The sequence below is a fragment of the Panthera tigris genome, chromosome B4 (genome assembly GCF_018350195.1).
Source record: "Panthera tigris isolate Pti1 chromosome B4, P.tigris_Pti1_mat1.1, whole genome shotgun sequence".
Lineage (NCBI taxonomy): Eukaryota > Metazoa > Chordata > Mammalia > Carnivora > Felidae > Panthera > Panthera tigris.
In genome coordinates this window covers 7095783-7117767 of record NC_056666.1, presented here as the reverse complement: position 1 = coordinate 7117767, position 21985 = coordinate 7095783, and the positions used below count along the sequence as shown (strand labels likewise).

At 46.4% G+C, this 21985-nt stretch overlaps 1 protein-coding gene across 1 annotated transcript in view; it reads right to left on the bottom strand.

Moving 5' to 3' along the window:
- The window catches only part of TAF3 (TATA-box binding protein associated factor 3), a 180623-nt gene that overhangs the window by 40894 nt on the left and 117744 nt on the right, over nt 1-21985 (bottom strand). The window contains exon 3 of the mRNA XM_042991002.1: nt 4659-6484. Coding sequence (XP_042846936.1) covers nt 4659-6484 — 1826 coding nt within the window. The remainder of the gene's footprint in view (nt 1-4658; nt 6485-21985) is intronic.

Here is a 21985-nt window from a genome sequence, read left to right as displayed (position 1 = left end):
GATTTTTGAGGGCAAATGCAAAGGGATTTGGGGACAGGTGAAAGAAACATGAAACATTTTAATTGTGCCTATTCCTGAAGTCATTAAAGCACAGAGGACCCCCACTGCTGGTGCTCTAAAATATGGTGGTCGAACAGGAGCTCCCTAAGGTCTCTTCAGGGACTAAACTTTTCCAAGATCACAGTTCACCTTACTCCCGAGCGTGAAGCCCTGTCTGTCCCTCTCGTCAGCTCCGTGGGGGTGACCGGCTGAGAAGGCCATTTTGGGTAACAAGCACACGGGCTTTGCTCAGAGCTGGGCCAACTCCCAGCTCTTCAAGCCACCAGCTACAGCAAGCTACTCAACCTTCCTGGGAAGTTGCCTCCACTCAAAGCAGGAGCAACACCACCAAACCCTCCGGGCTGTTGGCAGCCAAATTCTGGCCAGGTCTGGCGCTCGTATGAGCTCGATAAACAGCAGTTACTCTTATCATTTACTATCTGAGTTAGTTCATCCAGTAGCTGATGTTCGCCCAAAACAGCATCATTGATCAGGAGCATAAAAACCGGGGGAATCCTTTATGGAATTTATGAGCTTTTTGCTGCAAGCAGATCTCGATCATCTGTTGGGCCCATCAGCAACATTATTGGTTAGTTGTAAGGAAACTCTGGAGAGTCATCTTAAATGACACCAACTGGTCTTCACTTAGAGTCTTCTATGAGAGGGCAGAAAAGGAGGCCTTTACAAGCCGAAAGTGTCTTGGAGAAGGTATGAAATTATTGTTTGTAAGCAGAGGTAACCCATACCTTATGCTGTATCTTGCGGTCTCTTCCGGGTACTGAATAGAGAGACAGAGGGAAGGGAGCAGAGGGCCTGAGGGGTTTGAAGAGGCTGGTGCAGAAGTAGGAACTTGTGGGGCTAGAATTGAGAGCCACGTCCGTATGCCTGCCAAAGCCCACGATCTTAGCGGGCCAGCACTGCGGGTTGTGACATCATCATCTTTTGGAGGAAACTCTCCCAGGCCTTCTCAGATCATACTCGAGAGCATAAAAACAGTATTGCCAAATCTGACGGATGGATTTTGGCTCCTGTCTTGTATCGGGTTTTATGTACGACTGTCCACTTCCACTAACAAATAATGAGACATCTTCTTATTTTTTTTCACAGCAATCCTCCTTCCAAAAACCACTTAAGATGCCAAGAGTAAATTTTAATTAAAGTAGTCCTGGAACATTCATCTAAACTTCAAAAACCCACAGTCACTAAATGAAGTCATGTAGTGCATTCACCGACAGACAGAAATGGACACTGTAACTGCTCTGAAATGTACCGTTACCTTCGTCACTGCTAAAGCTACCAGGGGGATGTTTGTGACTAGGCAGCAAAATTGCTCTTAATACATTTTCCATAAACAATTAGTTTGGTTCTCTTTTAAAGAGGTGAAAGATCAGACCCGTAACCCTGACTGGCGTGTACTATTGCACGTAACGGGGAACAAAGACTGTGCCTAAGCCACTATATTTTGGATCACTGCCCCTTCTGGAAAGATGATCTTTCCTCCTGATGACGCACCACTAAGCCGGGGGCCTTGCACACATTATTTCAATTAATCCGTTTTTTATTTCACGTAGGAAAGTATCGTGGCTAAGAACGTCAATTATAGCATCATCTCACAGCCTGGGATGAAATCGCGGCTCCTGCTTACATACTTACGAGCTGTGTGATCGTGGGCAACCTGATTAGTCTCTCTAGGCCTCAGTTTCTCATCTTAAAATGATAACAATTATGGTCTCTGCCTTACAGAGTTGTGGCAAGAAATTAAACTTACGTGTAGTGTCTACCTGGTGTTTAGCCTCCAGTAATTCCTCAGTAAATATTAACTATTACTGTTTTGCTGCTTTTCAACAAGTGTGAGTTACCATAAGCCCACTTTAAATAAAGATGGAGTACCTAAGGAGTAAAGAAACTAACAAACATGCTCGGGATCTTAACTCAGACTTGCTGGGTTCCAAGCCCGAGGCTCCTTCAACCTACCACGCCGATCTCCGTTCAATTAACGGTATCTTCACTGGTTCCTGTATTGATAAATGTGGGTGTGGTTGGTAAAAAGGTTTACAGGAGGGGAGATGTTTTTATCAAAAGAATGCCCTGGTTGGCGGATCTGGGCCAAGGTCTGTGAGGGTGGCTCCTGGGAGATGGTCAGGGTGAGGGCAAAGAAGGACACTGTGGTCCTCATCCTTGTGACAAGACATCTTCTTGGGGAGACTGAGATGTGCCTTAGTTTGGTCTGTGGATATGTAAGAGAATTCTGAAAGCCTATGTAACCCAATTTCAGGTATACTTTCATTCACTCCTATGGCCTGACACTCGGGGAGGATTAAGTGGGGCTGAAAAAGCAGAAGTCAAGGTCTACGTTAATGTCTCAATTTCCCCACCCTGTCAGTGGCGTCTGCCCGGGCCGCGCGAGCTTTTATCCCTTCCTATCTGCACGAAGAGCTGAACTTTAAAAGGTGCCAAGGAAGAAGAAATAATTTTCCAACACCGTAAGCGGAGCTGACTCGGCCTGTCATACGTGAGTTAGCCGGTCTGGTCCAAAGCAGGAGCAAGCTCCAGGTTTCTACCTTTTACGGGCGGATTCGTGAAGAAATAATAACACTTGCCTTCACCATCAGCGTCCTCTCCCTTTCCTGGGCACTTACTTATGTGCCAGACACGGTACTAAACACATCTCAGATGTAATCTCCTTTAATCCAGAAAAGTAACTTGCCCAGCGTCTTACAGCTAAAAGAAGCCAGGATTTGAACTCAGGTTTAACTCCAGAGACAGCTCTGTTTATTCTTTTTAAAGACCTCATAAGACAGCCAACTGCTATACATTTTTATCTTCTGTCATTTATCTGAGCCGTAACCTATCCGAAGCGTTACAAGGGCTCGTATTCTTCTGTCAGGTGAAATCTAGCAGGGAGTCCGAGGGACTATTCTTTCCCAAGGTCAGCTAGAAGCTGAGGAAAGGCAAGGATTGCCGCTACAGATCTAATCCGACGGGCTTCACTCAAATTCTCAGTGGTGGCTGAAACAACTCCACTGACTTTCCAGAGTTAAGGCGGGACTGAGAGGAACGGAACCCTCTGTGCCCCGCTGAGGGCTCGCTCTGAGCTGCCCCCGGGTGGCCGAGTGACCGCCTCCCGCCGGGCGACAGAGCCTCAGCAGTAAACATTTCGAAACCGTGAAGAGGATCTTGGTGCAGATGACCTGGCTTTTGCTGGTTGTGTGACCTTGATCTTGGACAAGCCAGTCTCCTCAGACCCAGTTTCTCGTGCACAGAGGGTGATGGCAATATACCTGCCGGACCTCAGCCACAGGTGTGTCAGGAGGAGACAACACGGTTCGAGGCAGTTCCAGGAGCTGCACACGAACCACATGATGATAAGATGACTGTTAAAACGGAAACGGGAGCTGGAGCTCTGTGTCTGGTTGACTCGCTGATGTTCAGTTACGAGTATCGGCATTTCCGTTCTACTTCTTTACATTTTAAGCATAGCCAAGGGGTACAGAAAAAGAACAAAGGCAGGCAGAAAAATGTGAGAGCTGCCATTACAGCCTGTCAGCTGAACTAATTTTTCTAGGTAAGTTTGAGATTTTAAAAAATTGCAGAAATACTGGTAGGTAATAGATCTGCCGGATGTCGAATACATCTTATCTTATTATTGGAAAAAATGACTGGGTATAATTTTCTGGCCAGCCTCCGAGAGGACTGTTTCTAGAAGGCAGGGGAAGGATCTCTGGGAATCTGTGGGGATGCCACCACGAACCCCGAGACGCTTTTTAAGAAAGTTTAAAAGACACTTTCCAACCATCCAGTCAAGCACTGTAATCCAGGGACCATGAGCTGAGGAACCAGACCATAGAGAGCAGAGGTCACATTCTGGGCCCAAAGGCTTGAGGCCCCAGTTTCTACAAAACCGCGGGATATGTATCGTCCTCTTGGGCTGTCCTCTACGGAAGCCTGATTTACTCACATCGTAAACTATCTGGGATTATATTCTGCCCACCAACCAGGCTGCCTGATCAGCCCAGGTTCTCAGAAACATGTCCTAATCTTATTAAAGCAGAAAAGAGAAGGATAAGAGATGCCGCAGAAAGCAGTGAAAGGTCCTAACCTTAAACACTCTGCAACCACGGCCCACGGAAAGGAAACAGGAGTCCTTACCGAGGGGCTCCACGGGCCTGGCTGTCCCCTTAAAATAGTGCCACAGGGTGCGTGCTCTTAGGAGATGGAGGCTGTCTTTTCTGGGGGGCGGGGTAGCGAATATTTGGGCACAAAATAGTATGCAGTACACCTGATGATTACAGAAATACTATTTACAGATTTTTTTTTTTTTTTTAACTGGCAGGGATTCGTTACCATGCTTAATGAACAGAGGGGTTATAGTCTGCGATTATAGGTTCCTCCTAGGCTATGAATTTGTTAACATGTTTCAGCACGGAGGGGGCTTGATTACAAGTTTGTGGGTCTTAGAATTAAAATTCGATTCAATTCCATAACCACGTTACGAATCTCCTCCCGGCTAACTTACGGGCCATCTGCCTCTGAGACGCAGCTCTAACTGCTGGCTTTTTTTACCTGAGTTTTGCCACAGGACGGTGTTCAGACAGTGCCAGAAATGGAAAAGTGCTTACTTTTTCATGCTTGTGTTTCTCCTTCTCTTTTTCTCTCTTCTCTCTCTCCCGCTTCTCTCTCTCCCTTTCCTTCTCTTTCTTCTCCTTCTCCTTCTCTTTCTCTTTCTTTTTCTTCTTCTCCTTTTTGTCCTTTTTCCTCTCTTTCTCCTTAGGCTTCTCTTTTTCCTCCAGCAGTTTCTCAGGAAGCATGGAGGACAAGGCGGGCAGCCCGGCCGGGACCCTGGCGGCCGCCGCGGGGCTGAACACGGGCAGGGCCGCGTCCTTCGGGGGCACCACGAGGGGGGCCGCAGGTGTTCTCAGCCTCTCCTCCCGCCCCTTGTCTTTAACCTTTTCCCGGTCTCTCTTATCTTTGTCCCTCCTGCCTTTGTCTCTATCTTTCTTCTTATCTTTATGCTTCTCTCGCTCCTTCCGTACCATCCCATCTTTCAATCTCACTTTTGCATCGACTTCCTCAAATTCTTTTATTTTAAACTTATAGGGATCCGGCTCTTCATCTTTAAGAAATTCCTTCCACGGGTACCTGGCTTCCTTGCTGCTCTCCTTCTCCTTCTCTTTCTCTTTCACTTTATCCTTCTCTTTACTTTTTTCCTTGCTTTTGTCTCTTTCCCTCTCCTTATCTCTCTGCTTCTCTTTCTTTTTCATTTTGGTCTTCAGTTCCTTTTTCAACTTCCTCTTGACCTCCACGGAGGAGGGCAGTTTGGCTTTCTCCTCGTACACCTTGTGCAGAGGTTCCGGGGTGGGAGGGGAGACCGAAGGAGAGGAGATGTAGGGAAAGCCGGGAGGCAGATTTGCAGGTGCTCCCAGTTTTGCTTTCCGCACCACCTCATCGATCGACGCATCCATGGTCCACGAGTTGTCGGAACTGGAGGCCCCACCCGAGAGGGGCAGAGGGGTGGATCCTGCCTTAGGGACACTGTTGGAGGAGGTGGAAGCTTTTGGAGTAGTACATTCCGCACCTGAAATTCTCTTAGGGCTGGTAAAAATGTCTCCTTCGGATTCGGATCCCGAAGAAAACTCGAAAGGGTCTGGCTCTCGCTCGGCGCAAGCCCGTGCAATCACGGCATTGATCGAGTCGTCGATCGTTCGGTCCGTCACGACCGCCTTCTTCGGCTGATTCTCACTGTTGAGTTTGCCAGCATCCGGGGGCGTCTGTATTTGTTTTACCTGAAGGGTTTCTTTACTAAGTTTTTCACTTATCGTAGCGGAAGGAGTCCTGTTTGGTGTTTCGGGTCTGACAGGTGCTTGGGGAATATGAGTCATAACCTTGGGACTCTTGGGGCTTTTGGGGCTCTTAGAGCGCCCAGGAGACTTCTTCTCTTTGGATACGGTTTTTGGTGACCGAATAGGACTTCCGACCATTGCTGGTGACTGCGCAGTTTTAGGTGACTTAGTCTTCTGTCCTGGAGAACTGGTTTTAGTCTTTGCTTTAGGTGTAAACGATTTGGCTTCTAATGGTTTTGTGATTGGCATTTGCGATTTTGCGACCGGAGCCAACATCGGTGGCTCTGGTGACGGAGGGACTAGGTCTGTATTGTCCTGCACGTGGACCGGAGAGAGCATTGGTGGGATCTTTTGGGTATTGATTGAGCTGAGGGGTTCTCGGGCTTCCAGTAATACGACATCCAGGGTGTCCCCTTTAGTGCTTAACAGCCGCGGTCGCTTGACGGCAGGCATTTCCTCAGCTTCCGGACTATCCAACGGTCTCTTACCCAAGAAATTCTCATCATTAATAATTTCCTCCTCCTCCAATTCATCGTCTTCTTCCAGGGGAACCTGCATGGCTTCTGCTGACGTACCCCCATCCGTGGGCACCTGCTCTTCCTCCTCTGGCAAGGGAAAAGAAAAGAGGTGTTACTGGAATATTTTAAAGATTCTAGCACATGAGAACAACGCTTCAAACGTGATTTCTAGGAAAGAAAGGAGCTTATGGACGGCGTTTAGAGAGCAAAGCGGTAGATCCTCAAGGATCTTCCAGACTTGCATGCCATCATTCTTTGAAGAGTGCCGGCCGGTGACAGCAGATATACAGACTGTCGGTCTCCTGCTTCCGCAACTCTTTTCCTGGCCTCACCGAACACCGTCTTTCTCCCTCTTGTGTAAGCTCGTGCATGTGCGCCCGCCCCCCCCCTCCCCCCCCCCCCAAAACACATACATTATCTCTAAAGATCCAGAGATGGATTATTGTAAGACTCCTATCCTCAGAAATGACAAAAAGGCGTACCTACTTTTAGGACTCCTATAACAAATGCTAATTCTTGGAGTTTAGAAGACGCAAGTCTCCAACCTGGATATGATTCACCCACGGTTCATGTCTTCTGCTTTGCTTGCTGATGTCAGCACTTTGAGAGAGAGTGTGGTGCAAATGGCATATATCCCGGCTTTGCCATTAGCAAGACGCCGTTTCCACTAGCATTCCGGCACTACGGGGCAACAGGCCTTGGGAAATCTCTTGACCCCCTCAGCCTATTTCCTGACCCTTCAAAAGGGACTAATGGCACTTGACCTGCCTACTTGACCGAGTTGCTTTAAGATCACGTTATTTCTTTCTACACGTACCAGCTGAGCATGTCACGGTTCAGCAGGGGATGCAACGTATGTGCATAGCACAGGGAAAGTGACCAGCACCAGAAGACGGACAAAGAGTGACCACGGGTCAAACAAACAGATTACTGCAACGCTAAAGACCTACGGAAGACTTCACGAATCAGGCAGTGCTTTGGATTTCCAGGGACCAGGAAGGGTGAGCACAGGGGGGAGGAACAGACGACAAGGAGGCGGAGGTGGAAACGCCAGGGGGGTAATCCGCCGGGCAAGCACGGTGCAAGTGGACAGCGGCGCAAAGTGGGCCCACTAAGGTTGCCTCCAGATCCGAGCAGCTTTGAATTCCAGAAAAACTAAACCATCTTTCCTCTGCTGGCCGTTCGGACCCAGGGAAGATGTTTAGACAAGGAAGAAAAATCTCAGGGTGTATGTGAACAAATGATTCTAGCAGGACCATATACGATGGATGGGAGGGACCACTATAATGGAGACGTGACGAGTCAGAAGTTGCTGAAATGATGTAGGTAAGCGACGACAGGGTCCGAACAGGAGAGTGGTAACAAGAGGAAGCAATGGAGGTAGAGGACATTTTGAATACAGAATGAACGGAATCTAATAAATGATGGGGTCAAAGGGTGGACGAAGGAGTCAAACACCATTTCAAGGCTCTGAGCCCCGGTGAGTGAGCAGCGCAGTCGTTAACGGAAAGAAAGAAAGAAAAAAAGAAAGAAAGAAAGAAAGAAAGAAAGAAAGAAAGAAAGAAAGAAGAAAGAGGATTATTAGTTAGCGCAGTCCCTAGACACAGAGTCGGGTGGACAGTTAATGATGTCTAACACAAGACAAATTTGAGACATAACTACTGTTAGCAGTCCTTGAGAATGACACTATCATCCGTCCAGGTACCTGAGTCAGAAACGTCATTCCAGACCACTTCTTTCCTTTGTCTCCATTTCCACACTGCGGACACAATTTCCTACTGCATTTCCTTTAATGTGCTTTCCCCGCGGCTACTGTGGTTAGTTCGTTAGTTCAGATCCCCGGCGCCTCTTGTCTGTACTCCTCACTAGTCTCTACGCCTCCGGCTCCAGTCCCGTCTTTCACATTGCCTTACCGAGGCCACAAATCCGAGTATATGACTTCCTGCATTTTTTTTTTTAATGTTTATTTATACTTGAGACAGAGAGTGAGACAGCACATGAGCCGGGGAGGGGCAGAGAGAGAGGGAGACACAGAATCCGGGAGCGGGCTCCAGGCTCTGAGCTGTCAGCACAGAGCCCGACGCAGGGCTCGAACCCACAAACTGTGAGATCGTGACTTGAGCTGAAGGATGCTCAACTGACTGAGCCACCCGGGTGCCCTCCTGCATTTCTTTTTAAAGCTTTTTTTAAAAAAGTAATCTCCATATCCAACGTGGGGTTCGAACTCACCACCCTGAGACGAAGAGTCGCCCGCTCCACCGACTGGGCCGGCCAGGCACCCCGGATGACTTCCTGTCTTAAGGACCTTTCATCGGTCCCTACTTTGCAAAAGGAGCTCCTTGGAGCCTGGAGGGTTCTGCGGAACCCCTCTTGAAGCACCACACAGTATGGGCCGGGTCCCCTATTCTCTATGAAATGGAATGGTTACCCGTACGGTTCTGTATCTTACACGCTGAGCTGCCACAAAAGCTTTTGTTGTGAGGCTACAGCAAGGTGAAAACCAGTATGCTAAAATGTAAAATCAACCCCATTTCCCTGGCACAACCTATATGGCGCTCCCTCATCTGACCCCGTCCTGGGCACTCTGCCAGCCCAGCCGCGTGGACTGATCTGTTGCTTGAGGACACACTGCCGTGTGTCACTTTCGCAGCTCTGTGCATGCAGCTCCCTTCGCCGGAAATGCTCTGCCCCCTGACATTTGGTGACTATCTCTTCTTCTTTTTTTCACGTCTGTTTATTTTTGAGAGTGAGAAAGAATGAGAGCAAGCGGGAGAGGGGCAGAGAGAGAGGGAGACACAGGATCCGAAGCAGGCTCCAGACTCCCAGCTGTCAGCACAGAGCCCGACGCGGGGCTCGAACTCACCAACTGCAAGATCATGACCTGAACTGAAGTCGGACGCTTAACCGACTGAGCCACCCAGGTGTCCCGGTGACTATCTCTTCTCAGCCTCCGATCAAATGCTCCCTCTTCCGTGACACTTTTTCTTAGCAACTAGAAGTGACCGTCCCCCACCCCGTCCCCCACTTTGGGCTCTACTGTATTCTGGTTCTACAAGCAACAAAGAAAGTCTAGAATATTTACTATCTGGCCCTTTGCAGAAAAGTTTTCAGACTCCTGTCCTAGATTTACACTATTCAGAAGATTTGAACAGCCCCTTCCAACCCTATCTTTATCAAAATGACAAGAGAGACTTCAAATCCACTAACTGCTAACAGGCAAACATATGAAAAAATTAGAAGGAGGACAGCTTTAGGATATTCTCCAAGTGAAGGAATAAAAAATTTCAGGGTACTTACTACTGTTCTATTTCTAAATTGCAAAGAACCTCCTCGTACCTGAGAGAGGTTCATAAATCCCAACGATGCCAAAGCAGAGAGAGGAAGGTTGAGCCCGGGCGGCACAATGGGCCCGTGGAATATGTCGAAGTAGGCCTTGTTCTTCTGATTCTGGAGCTGAATCCGGATCTGGATCAGCTCTGGGAGGGCGAGTCCCCCAGAGAAGGCCTTAGGAGGACACACTGGGAGGGCAGAGGGAGTACTCTAATGAAAGCAGTTCCCAGCACGGGAACTCCTGGACTAATAGAAAAATAGTTATAGGTCCTCCAGACGAAAGTTTTGGCTTTTTTTATTTCTTTATTTTTTAGCTAGAACAACTAATTAGAGTTCAATTTTCAAACTACTAAATAATAATGCTGGCCAATAACAGAGATGTACGTTGTAAGGTTAACCCTGCAATCCTTTTACGAGAAGATTAAAACAAAACAAAACAAAAACAAAACAAACCCAAGTCGCCTCACTCTAATCTCTCGAAAACCGTATAACAGCACAAGTCCACAGTTGGCATCTACAGGTCAAGTGGGTATCACTCCGCCATCTGCCCTAATAACTCTATCCTGCCATGAAAGCAGCCCAGAGCTGTTGGGGACACTTTTTCAGGATAACGGATATTTTACTAAGGGAAGCCAGCTCTGGATAAGTATTCATGTTCATGCTGCTAAAGGTATGATAAGGAATTATTTACAAAACTGGTATTTTCAATTCTGCTTGTGTTAAAATCTGGCTAATGTTAACAGCGGTAAGACTTTTGATTTGATTATCCTTTGTGTGAAAATTTATTCAAAATGATGATACCTGTGACAACTGATCATTAGTACTGTCATTCTTCAAAGAATACCATCAATTATGAGATAACTTCTACACTTCTAGGAGAGGAAAAAAAAGATACTGACAATAAGAAAAAAAGACATATGAAGAACCATACTTAAAACCAGTATGGGAGGGAAGCTTTATTTTAAAAAAAATGTCAAGTTTCTGGTAAAAGTTCATGTCCACCATCAACAACCTTATTCTTCACGTAAATTCACTAAAACATAAATGCTGTAATCCAATCTAAGGAAAAACCCGCCACATTAAAAAGTAACTTTTCATTCGGTCAGAGGCTTTGCGTATGCAGAATGCTTTCGCATGTGTCAAAAAAGGGGAAATGATGGGAAATAATGTGAATGACTCGGCACAAATTTATCACCACTGTCAGAAACGCAACTTAAGAGAGATACTTAACTGGTAGCAGACTATCTCATAACAGAAAAAGAGGGAGGTGGAGGTCTCTCAGGGATCTCAGAGTCTTCTCATTTAAACAGCCAACGATTCCAAGCCAACATTTGATTGCAAAATTATTTTTAAACTTCTTAAAACATTTTATCTTAGAGAAAATGCATGAGCAGGGGAGAGGAGCAGAGGAAGGGAGAGAGGAAGGCAGGGAGGGAGAGAGAGAGACACAGAAAGAGAGACAGAGAGAGAGAGAGAGAGAGAGAGAGAGAGAGAGAGAATGAATGAATGAGAATCTCAAGCAGGCTCCACGCTTAGCACAGAGCCCAATGCAGGGCTCTGTCTCATGAACCATGAGATCATGACCTGAGCCGAAATCGAGAGTCAAATGCTCAGCCGACTGAGCCACCCACGTACCCCTTTAAGTTTTTAATTTGAAATAATTTCACACTTACAGAAAAGTTTTAAGAACATTACAAAGAACTCATGAATCCCCTTCACCCAGTTTCACCAAATTAACGTTTTCCTTCAGTGTGTGACTGACTGCAGAAGAACTGTCAAGTTCTCTCCTACTTACGTATCAGAGAGAAGACGGGTCCCTGTTAATGTCCATCTTTTTAAAATTTCACAGATGTAGATGTGAGTGAAGGAGATACTACAGACTGCACCCCAATTTTCCTCCGTTAATGACACAAAGAAGCCACACTCGCTACATTTCCCAGAGGAGTAATGAGAAAAACATGCTTCTTTACCAAACTTCTCGAACAAAACATAAAACAAGGCTTAAATAAGGCCTGAACACACCCAAAGGGGTTTTAATGGGTTAATCCTAAACTACTATAAATATTGACTTAGAACAAAATATCGTTTTAACTAGAATAATAAATGCCTTTAAAGAAACCCTATAATCTAAAAAGCTCATGGAAAGTAGGGGAAAAAAAGGAAATTGTTTTCATATGGCATTGAGAAGCTTTTTATCTCATTCACTACACAGATGCACGCAACTTTAACATTTAGTGGCACAACCTCAAAACGGGCAGAAACTATACTTGCCTTTCTCAACCTTCGACATGGGGCCAATGAAATTCTGTCTGCGTATATTTCACCAAAAATTAAATGTATTTAAAACCAGATTTCTTGTGATTCTTTTTAGAAATATAGATGCAGAAATTTCTAGCAATTACGACACAAACTTTCCTATTTTCTTATTAGCTTACGCATCCTGCTGCTTTTGTAATAATTTCCTTTTTTATTAACAAATATGAAAGGGTTTGCTTAAGATGCACATTTTTTCGAAAAATACCTTTCTGTCCATCTGGATACAAGGTGTATTTACCGTAACGTTCCTTGAAGCGACTCACTATCGCTATCACTCATTCATTCAGTCCTCATTCATTCATTCACTCATTCACTCCCTCGCTCATCTACTGAGTGTCTTCTGAATTCCCCTGTGGCAAGCACTGTGTCAGATCTCAGGAACAGAGAGTCAAATAGGACATGATTTCCTGTCCTTAAGGATCAACCACACTTTGTGGCCATCGGTTCAACTGCTGTGGCAGGGATCGGTGCCAGGTACGTACACAGCCCACATCCAGGGATACGAGCACGGAAGGCGATCTGGACTGATGTGGACGGAACCCATCTGGCATCTGTTACCGGAGCCATGATTCCACCTAGCACAGCCCACGGACTCTCGCAGAAGAAAATATGCTCGCGTGCAACACCTAAGTCTTGACGTCTGACCTCTTACTTCTCGGAGCTGAAGATCTTTTTACTGGGGCCATCTCTACACGCAGATGACTATACACGGCGGGATGGTCTCAAGGGCAGGACAGAGCTATTTGTGTCCCTCGATATTTCACGGACCGTACGCACCAGTGCTTGGCGTTCTGACCACCAGCAGTTGAAAACCGATGGGCAGACACCGGATGCCTGGAACAGACGGGACGAGTGGGGGTATAAAAACTATCCAGACCAACATTTTATTTTTAGCTCCAAATGAGGCTACAAAAATTTTTTTTTAAATCCCGTCTACATCCCCTCATACAGTATTTTTTACATTGTCCTGTCTATAACGTAACGGAAATTAGACCCTTGAAACACAACTCGATGTGTGTAAGTGGGTAGGTATTTTTTTAAATAAACCTATTGACTTAAAAAAAACGGAAATTACTAGCAAAGACAAGACAATTAGGCAGTGACAATTCATATAGTACAACCAATCAATAACACAATAAATTAATAGCAGAGCAAAGACGATGCGTTATAAATACTTATACACACACCGACCTGTAAAAAAGCACTATTTCACTAACATTCTGCACAATAAAAAACGAAAATGCTATATAAGCAAGCCAACCTGAAATGACACCAAGTATTATAAATGGCCTAATCTATATGTTAATGCTGTTGTATCACATAACTGCAGCGAGACGGAGATAACAATATGACTTTGGGGTTTCTATGGCTACATCCTGGGCTAACGGGCCTGAGGGGGCCGGCTGCTGACGCCACACAAGCATTCTGAGTGCTTCTTTTTGGTTATTTATGATATGATTTATGATAACGACAACATCTCCTATTTTCTCTCCTCCTCAGGTACAATAAATTGCTATCGTTAATCACCCTTCTCGGTTCAACTGCGATCACAATAGCATAATAGGGCCTAGCCACGGTCACATTGTGGATTTTTTAAAAAAGAAATAAATACAAGATCTCTCCAGACAACGTCGATAGCTCTAATATTTTAATCGACTTCCTTTAAGTCTTTCAGAATAAATTCTGTTCCAGCTAAGATCCCATACGAGGGTGTAAGCCCTTCGTGCAAATCCAGGGCCACACGTTCACAAATCACTACCACCGTGATCTCCTCAAACTTGGGATAACAGTAAGACTGCACACTACGATATGAGAACAACACACTTTCTTTTCCAAGGCAAACAATGGCAGGGTTTTTTTCCCTTTATCGATAAAACCCATCTCCCTGCTATCTTTTTTCTCCCCAGAACCAAACAAATTAGGCAAATTAGCCATTCATCTATCAGAAGGCGGCTCGCAGAGAAAGAATAAAAACTTGGCAATCATTCACACGTGTGTGATCTGCCGTTGCCAATTACCGGCTATGAAGACCCTTCATCTTTCTGAACTTCAATTTCCTTTTATGCTGGTTAGGATTAACAGAAAGTCCCAGCACCTCTGAGTAAGACAAAGTACGTAAAGAACCCGGCAAAGGGCCTGATAAATGAGTTAGAGCATAAAAACAGAAGAGAAATTCTGCCCCTCCCTACACTGATGCCTTTTTAATGGGCTCCTCAGTAAGAGGTGGGACCTACTTGATTGGGGTGGTCACGGAACTTGCTTTTGGCCAGCGGGTCAGAGTTGGCAAATGTGGCATTGGCCGAGGTTTCTTGAAAACCACCTGTGTACTGGGGCTTGCCCTCCTGCTGCTCACGGGACACCTGCAACCGCCCCCACGGGCATGAACCGAGGTTAGCCTGCTGGATGGCAAGTGCGTGGCCGAGGGCCCACGCGGAACCATCAGACATCTGAGCGAGGCCGTCGATGACCGGCTGATCGCAAACGTACGACCAAGCCCAGCCACATCCAGCAAAAGCAGTGCACGCCTGGGCCAACCCCAAATACCAACTCACAGCATCGGGAGCTCATAGACACTGGCTACGGTAAGCCACTAAATTTCGGGGTGGCCCGTGACACGGCAACGTGTTAATCACGCGTTCACATACGCACGGACGATGGGTTTGTGTCATTGGCAGTGGTTACGTTCTATGAAGGTCCTGTGAAGACTAACTTAGCAAAAACTGAACCATCGCTCCCAGGGGAAATACGAGGTGAGGCTCCTGTGGGTCTCTTCTCGCTGTAGATCAATACAGAAGCTCGTTTTACGTATGTTTCTGTTTAATGACTTAAAGGCATCTCATTTGATGTACATTGTGGATTCCCTACCACTGAGCTCAGAGCCAGCAGCACTGTAATTCATGCCTGAAGGAGGCTGATCGAACACGTGTTTTTTCCGCAAGGCACACCATAGCCCTCTGACGCTCAGGAACACTCTCCGGCGCTTCAGCATCGTGCTTGGGGACCACTCCAAACGGCACAAGCACCCAGAAAAAGTAAAAACTGTGAAGAACGTGGCACCAACTACACCCTGAACATGACACTTGCTTACAACCGGGAGCTGAAACGGCAAGGCATAGTGTCACCCTGTTCGAACTCAGCTGCAAATGTGCACACGCCGGGCAACTCAAATTCTTCGCCACACTCGGTAGGTCCCTGAGTGACTGTGAAAGCATCGTGCTGAAGTCGGGGTTACACGCACATCTTAGTGAGTGGGCAAAAAATCACAAATATGGAATACACGCATAATGAGGATCAACTACAAGTGTATGGCTATAAACTCATCAGCACTGAGTACTTTTATGGACTACAGATTTAAAAGAAAAGATTTTACTTGAAACTAATTCCAGGCCTCGGAAGGCATTTAATGAAAAGATTAAATATGCGTGAAGAACCGTAACACTGTGACCATACCTGGCAAGGCATTTTTCCTGCCCCAAACTGGGACATATTTTAGTTTACAGATATCAAAGTACTAGCTGTGCACGCACTTTCTGCTCAAGCGCATGACTATTCTTTGAATTTCTGGAACCTACCAACCTCTTTCCCTTCTTGGCGTCTTTACAGCCACATCCTCTGTTCCTTTCCACTAGGAACACTCTCCCCTTCATTATTTCCATGCTCGTCTCTCTTTCTCACTCTTTACATCTTAAGCTGACGTACTGCTTTCTCCAAGAAGCATTCTTTAGTCATTCTCCATCTCCAAAATAAAGAGTCACAACGTGTAGCTGTTTGATGGTCGGCGCAGTTTTTATCCGTTTCCCCAACCAAGCTCCGCCAAGACAGGAACCACATTTTTCTTCAGTTGCTAAGCGATCACCCGAGGCTGATGATACATATTTCCTTCACCACTGTTACTATGAGAAAAATAAGAAAAACTATCTTACCATATTTCATCGATTCTAAGTTGTTAAAATGTGAAAAAAAATGTGCCTCTCTTGAAGTTGGGATGTATTTCTTATAATCAAAGCATCTTCTTGTCTCTGTGGGACAGGTGTGATAACACTGGCCCAGTAGTCACTACCCGCCAGCGGGTGAACTTGGGACTCCTGGTGAAACGACTGGATACTGCAGCTCCTTGGTGTTTCGGTCACCAAACCACTTAAAAAATTTGACAAAGAGGTATCTGTTCTATGCAGTTAAAAAGTAACACTTTATACACATTAAAAAATGTTCTATTTTTTGAGAGAGAGAGTGCGAGCAGGGGAGGGGGAGAGCGAGGATCCAAAGCGGGCTCCGCGATGACAGCAGAGAGCCCATGTGGGGGCTCGAACTCACGAACCGTGAGATCCTGACCTGAGCCGAAGTCGGATGCCCAACCCACTGAGCCACCCAGGCGCCCCTGTATATGCATTTTATATGATAAGAAAGAAGAGTTTGGCAGTCGAATTGGCAGTGTGTGTGTGTTCTTCTTAGTGGTACAGACAAGAATGGCACTTCTTAAACTGATGATGTCTTAGGATCAGTGAAATATGACAGTTGTCGCAAATTACAACGAAATGCTTACTATGGTCCTTCAACAGAACACAGAGAAACCGTTTTAGCTATTAAAGCAGCATTAAACTGGACATACCTAAAACCTAAGGGCCCACAAAAGGGGGGACTTGCAAACCGTGACTCAGAACGGCTTGGACGAGAGGTGATTTGGTTGTTGCCCTCCGATCTTCTTCTCCTCCCCTTCCTGTACTCACTGACGTGGGACATCCCTTCACCAGTTAGATCCTGTAGATGATCCTTTTCACTAGACTGACTTGGCACATGACCTCTGGGTTTGGGGCCGTGTTTTGAAGCATGCTCTTTACTTCGAGCCCACACTTTATTATTAGGGCAGTGTTTCATTCTAGTGGAAATGGCAATGAACTAGAAGACAACCTTGGTTTATAGAACCAGCCCTTTCCTGATCTTTGTGCTGACGAGCACCAGACTCTTCATCAGCACGCATGCAAAAATAACGTTGACCCTATCTGCTTCACAGGATTACCACGCGCAGTTAGTAAAGAGTCAGCGTGAAATCTGTGGAAAACTGCACCAGTGGCCACTGCCGTGAGTGGCGACAGCAGCACAGACCTTCACTGCCGCCTCTCCACTCACCCAGCACCGACCAGGAGCCGGCCCCAGGGAGGAGCGGCTCCCACACTCGCTCCTCTCCCTCCTCCCCCAACCACACATGTGCGATCCGAGAGATTTTAACAGAATCGTGAAAAAAGGAGAGCTCGGGATAACTACCCAATGGCTGTCAAGAAGCCAGATTAGAAAGAAGACCAAATTTGGGATGACTCCAGTCTGAAGTGGCAAGAGAAACATCCATTCAGTACCAAAGGATACATCTGACGGGGAAAGGAAGGCAGTATTTAAGCTTCATTGTCCCATCCCATCAACCCTAAAGACGCTCATATTTAGGGGATGGCCTATGAGATCTGCTGCTGGTCTCTGAAATTTGGTGATTCAAAACAAACAAACAAACGATGCCCCAAGAAGCCACAAAACAAGCAAATCACAATGGTATAAAAGTGGCCAGAAAAATGCTATGAAATTACAATCAACTCTTTCCTGGCCTGGATGAAAAGTAAGGCAGGGGAGCCAAGAGGCTAATCAATCTGCAATAGAAATGACCATACACCTGAACCGCAGATTAAAAATTCTTCAAAATCAGAATCGAAAGCCCTGTACTTCTTGAACTTGGAACATCGTGTAACCTTTCTTTGATAAGATGTCCCAGAAGGTCCGACAAGGTCTGACTTGTCAGAAGGTCACGAGGTCTCAGGGATGAATGTCTCCCCACGGTGCTTGTGTGACTGCACATAAACGGTTCGGACTACAAAGGGCTAACTACGACCGCACCCATTCACCCTTAAGGCCATGCGGTGGGTGAGGCTGGAGGGACTGTCCAACTCCAAGTGCGGCCCCGCAGCATCTCCCCGCCCGGCCTCCGCTGGCTTCGGCACAATTAAAATCCCAATCCCTCCCGCGGCCCCCAGCGTCCCATCACGACCTTGTGCCACGCTGACCCTCTGCTCCCCTTCTCGGGCCACCCTGCCGTCCTCGGCACTGCTCACACCTGCCGCGCTGCCTCCCAGCGCTCTCCCGATGGCCCCGGGTGCTGCTCGTGCAGGTCGTCTCACGGCTGCTTCTCGCACCTTACCCAGGTCTCCGGTGTCCCGGCCTCACGGACTCTGACCGCCAGCCCTTCCGCCACCCACCTGCCTCCCTAGCACTTTCATAGCCCGCTTTCCGGCCACTGCGCCCGCCTCACATCGTATTACTTGTCTGCTCGGCCATTTCTGTCCCACCCACTAAAACATGAAGCTTCTGAGGGCAGGGGCTGCGTCCTCTAGACTGAGTTCCCAGTGGCTAAAGCAGTAGCTAACCCAGAGAGCCCCTGAATATTTGTTTAGCAAAAGCTTGTGATGGTCAGGCGGTTATTTCCTAGTAAGGGGGCTGAAGCCAAGGGTGTAAGGAAGGTCACCTTGGGGCGCCTGGGTGGCTCAGTCGGTTGAGCGTCCGACTTCGGCTCAGGTCATGATCTCGCGGTTTGTGAGTTCGAGCCCCGCGTTGGGCTCTGTGCCGACAGCTCGGAGCCTGCTTCCGTTCTGTGTCTCCCTCTCTCTCTCTGCCCCTTCCCCACTTGTGCTCTGTCTTTCTCTGTCTCTCAAAAATAAATAAATGTAAAACAATAAAAATTTAAAAAACAACGGTCACCTGAGGAAATATACGGTGTGTGAACAGCAGAGGACCAGGGACAGATACTATGCAACAGACCAAAATTTAAAGTAGTGGCAGAAGGGGAACTTGAGAAGAGAATAAGACGGGATGGCCGGTAAGTTGGAAGAAAACCACAAGAGAAAATACAAGCGCGTACAAGAAGGTTTCAACAAGAAAGGAGTATTCAATCATGCCGAAGATTGCAAAAGCATCAAATATACCTCCCTAAAGCGACTATGATCCACGATCGCTGCCATGAAATAAACAGGGTAAAGTAACAGAAAAGCACCACTAAGGAGGCAGTGATGAGGGAGAGTGCCATCTTCTTAGAATGAAGAAACTGTCTTAATACCAGTTAAACACAGATCTGAGTAACTAATTAGAACAGCAATCGGAGACACGCCAGAGGAAACGTATTCTCGGCACTTAGAACAGCCACACGTATAACGAGGTTGCGTGTTCGAGGCTCTGAAAGGAAACCAGTGTGGCCAACGTAATGTGAGAATGGGATGCAACACGACGGGCTGGCGAGCAGGTGCAGCTTCAGGGGTCACGCTGAAGAGCTGGTTTTAAAAGTCTGCTCTGCTTTTGAAAAAGGCGACTCCAGCAGTTGTGAAAAGAACAGGAATTAGGTCACTGGTGACCCGAGTGAACAGTTTCAGTCTAGTGGGGGGTGGGGGCGGAAGCTGGAGGGCAGGTAGAGTCAGTTGTATGTCACACGATGAAGCAGTCTCATCCACTCGTTCACCCAACAAACACTACAATCTGTATAACAGCCAATATAGGCGTAAGGAAACCAAACACAAGGTTTCTCTCCTCACGGGCTTTCTCGCTGCCAGCGCGGGCAGGAAACAAGTAAATACACGAGAAATTCATAGTGACGAAGTGCTAAGAGGACAATGAAGTAGGATCACGTGTTGGGGGAGGAAGGGCTACTCTAGGAAGAGTGGTCCCTATGGACACTTTAGTGGAGACCAGATTCGTGGGGAAACTGCGGCCGTGGGATGATCTTTAGCACAAGCATTTTTGGGGAGAAAAGAGAACAAGGGAAGGCCCTGCTGTGAGAACAGACGTTCACGTCCGACGGACGGAGGACAGGCGGTGTAGACGGAGGTGAAGCCTGTGGATGCGGGGATCAGAGCATGCCTTGTCTTCTTCTGTGCTGAGGGAGCCAGGGTGTGTCTGAGCACAGTGGGAAGCCACTGGCCAGTTTTAAGCAGGAAAGGCTGACCGAAAGAAACGGCAAGATTGAGAAAGGAAGGCGAAGAAAGCTAAGGGAAGGTTTGGAAAGGTTCACGGTAGAGATAAACACGGCCAACTACCAGACAACACAAACGAACGAACCAGAAAATAATACACTCCACTAATGGGGAGAGAAGGAGGAAGTAGTAATATGAAGCTTAAAATGACTGATCAGACTGAGAACGACCATACCCAATAGGAAACCGTTTGTCACACGAAATTACTACATACAAAAACCCCCACAAAGCGTGCAGGATCAGCATTGCCATCCGACTTTTACACGGTGGGGCAGACAGACATATGCCAGAGGCTGGTGCATTTGAGAGAGGCTGTTTACCTTTGGGGCAATACCTCACTCTATTCTGCACGGTTTACTACCATGAACATGAAGCCAAAGTGTGAAGACACATCTGCATCGAAGTGATGCGATGCCATATCTTTACGTTGCACGTACCCCTACGTACAGAGTAATGCATACTGTCAACCAAACCTTTACTCCAACGAAGGTCTATCCCAGGGCTCTAAGTGACCTTGGCAAAATTCTAGAAAACAGATCTCAGGACCTGGGGCTCCAAAGCTATTTTAGAATGAGCTCGGAATAATTGTCCCACAATATGCGTTTCTTGATTAATTGCTTAAGATAAGGCCTCCTTTTCCTTGCTGGCCTCCAGTGGCTCTCTCTTCTTCCCATAATCACTTCTGTCTCGTTCTTCTAAACCCTGGAAGGCTAAGGGAAAAATCAGAGATACACCAATTCCATTACTTGGGGATTAGCTAGGAGATAACCCTTTGTATTCCATTACTGACCATTATTTGAGTAATTATTCAATAACTATGGTACGTTTGAAAGATGCACTAATTGTTTTCTGAGGCTCACTCGTGCTTTGTATCAGACAAGTTACGAACGTTATGTTCTTTAATACTGCAAATCTACATTCGGGACACAGGAGAAAAATGACTCGTAACTTTTACTGCATTTCGTTTTTCTTTGATTTCTTTTCCTACATAAAAAATAAAAGCTGAAACAAGAATAATTAGTCTGTTGAAGGTCTTACTGACTAGAAAATTAGGACTCTATTTTTGACCAGATTTATGTCTTGCAAGAGTCAAATTTTTGCATAATTTAGACAGAAAATTGGCAGGGGATGGCTGTTCCATCGAATTTCAGCAAAATTAGTATTCAGCCACCTGAAATTTTGGCAGCAGTCCAGTATGTTTATCCAAAGCAGTAAGTAGACAGAAAATAAAAGACAATTGACGATCATGCCTAAATAAGTTACTTTCTCTCTTTCTCTCCCGCTCTCTCACATGCACACACACACATTTAAAAATGAGCCACTAATTTCAAAAGTATGTCTTGTGAAAAGACTTATGGTCTACCGTACTTACGGTCTTAATATCAACTGCAGAAAGAAAAAGAACATCCGTCCCATTTCCAAAGTACAAAGAACCCTATACCAGTAAGCTGACTCCAACATGGTCTACAAAGGGGTAAAGCTGTTTTTAATTACCTGTCCTCCAAAATAAAGCAAATCACACACATCACTTCTTGACTATTGCTGCTAATAGAGGAACACGACAGGAACGATGATTCCAAATTCATTAGTGACTGCTGTGGAATGCATGGTAAAGAAAGCTGAAAACCCCACCTATTAACTCTTCCTTACCTTCAGCTCCCCCTAGAACGCAGTTGGCATGGAAGAAAAAGAGCTAAGAGGCCCACACATGCATTTAATGTTTACTGGGCACCGACCATCTGTAAGCCTTCAGCTCAGGGAAAACCGAAGAGTATTCTTCAAGGCCATAGTAAGTGTGCCTGGCAGGGTCCAAGTTTGGTGGTCCTGAGACCCTCCTGGCAGCTAGAATGGAATTGGCGGTGAAAGTGAAGAGCGGTATATGGTTCGGAAGGCCCATGTAAGACGAGGTCCGTCAAAGCGAGGCTTCCATTCAGGAAGCGTTTGA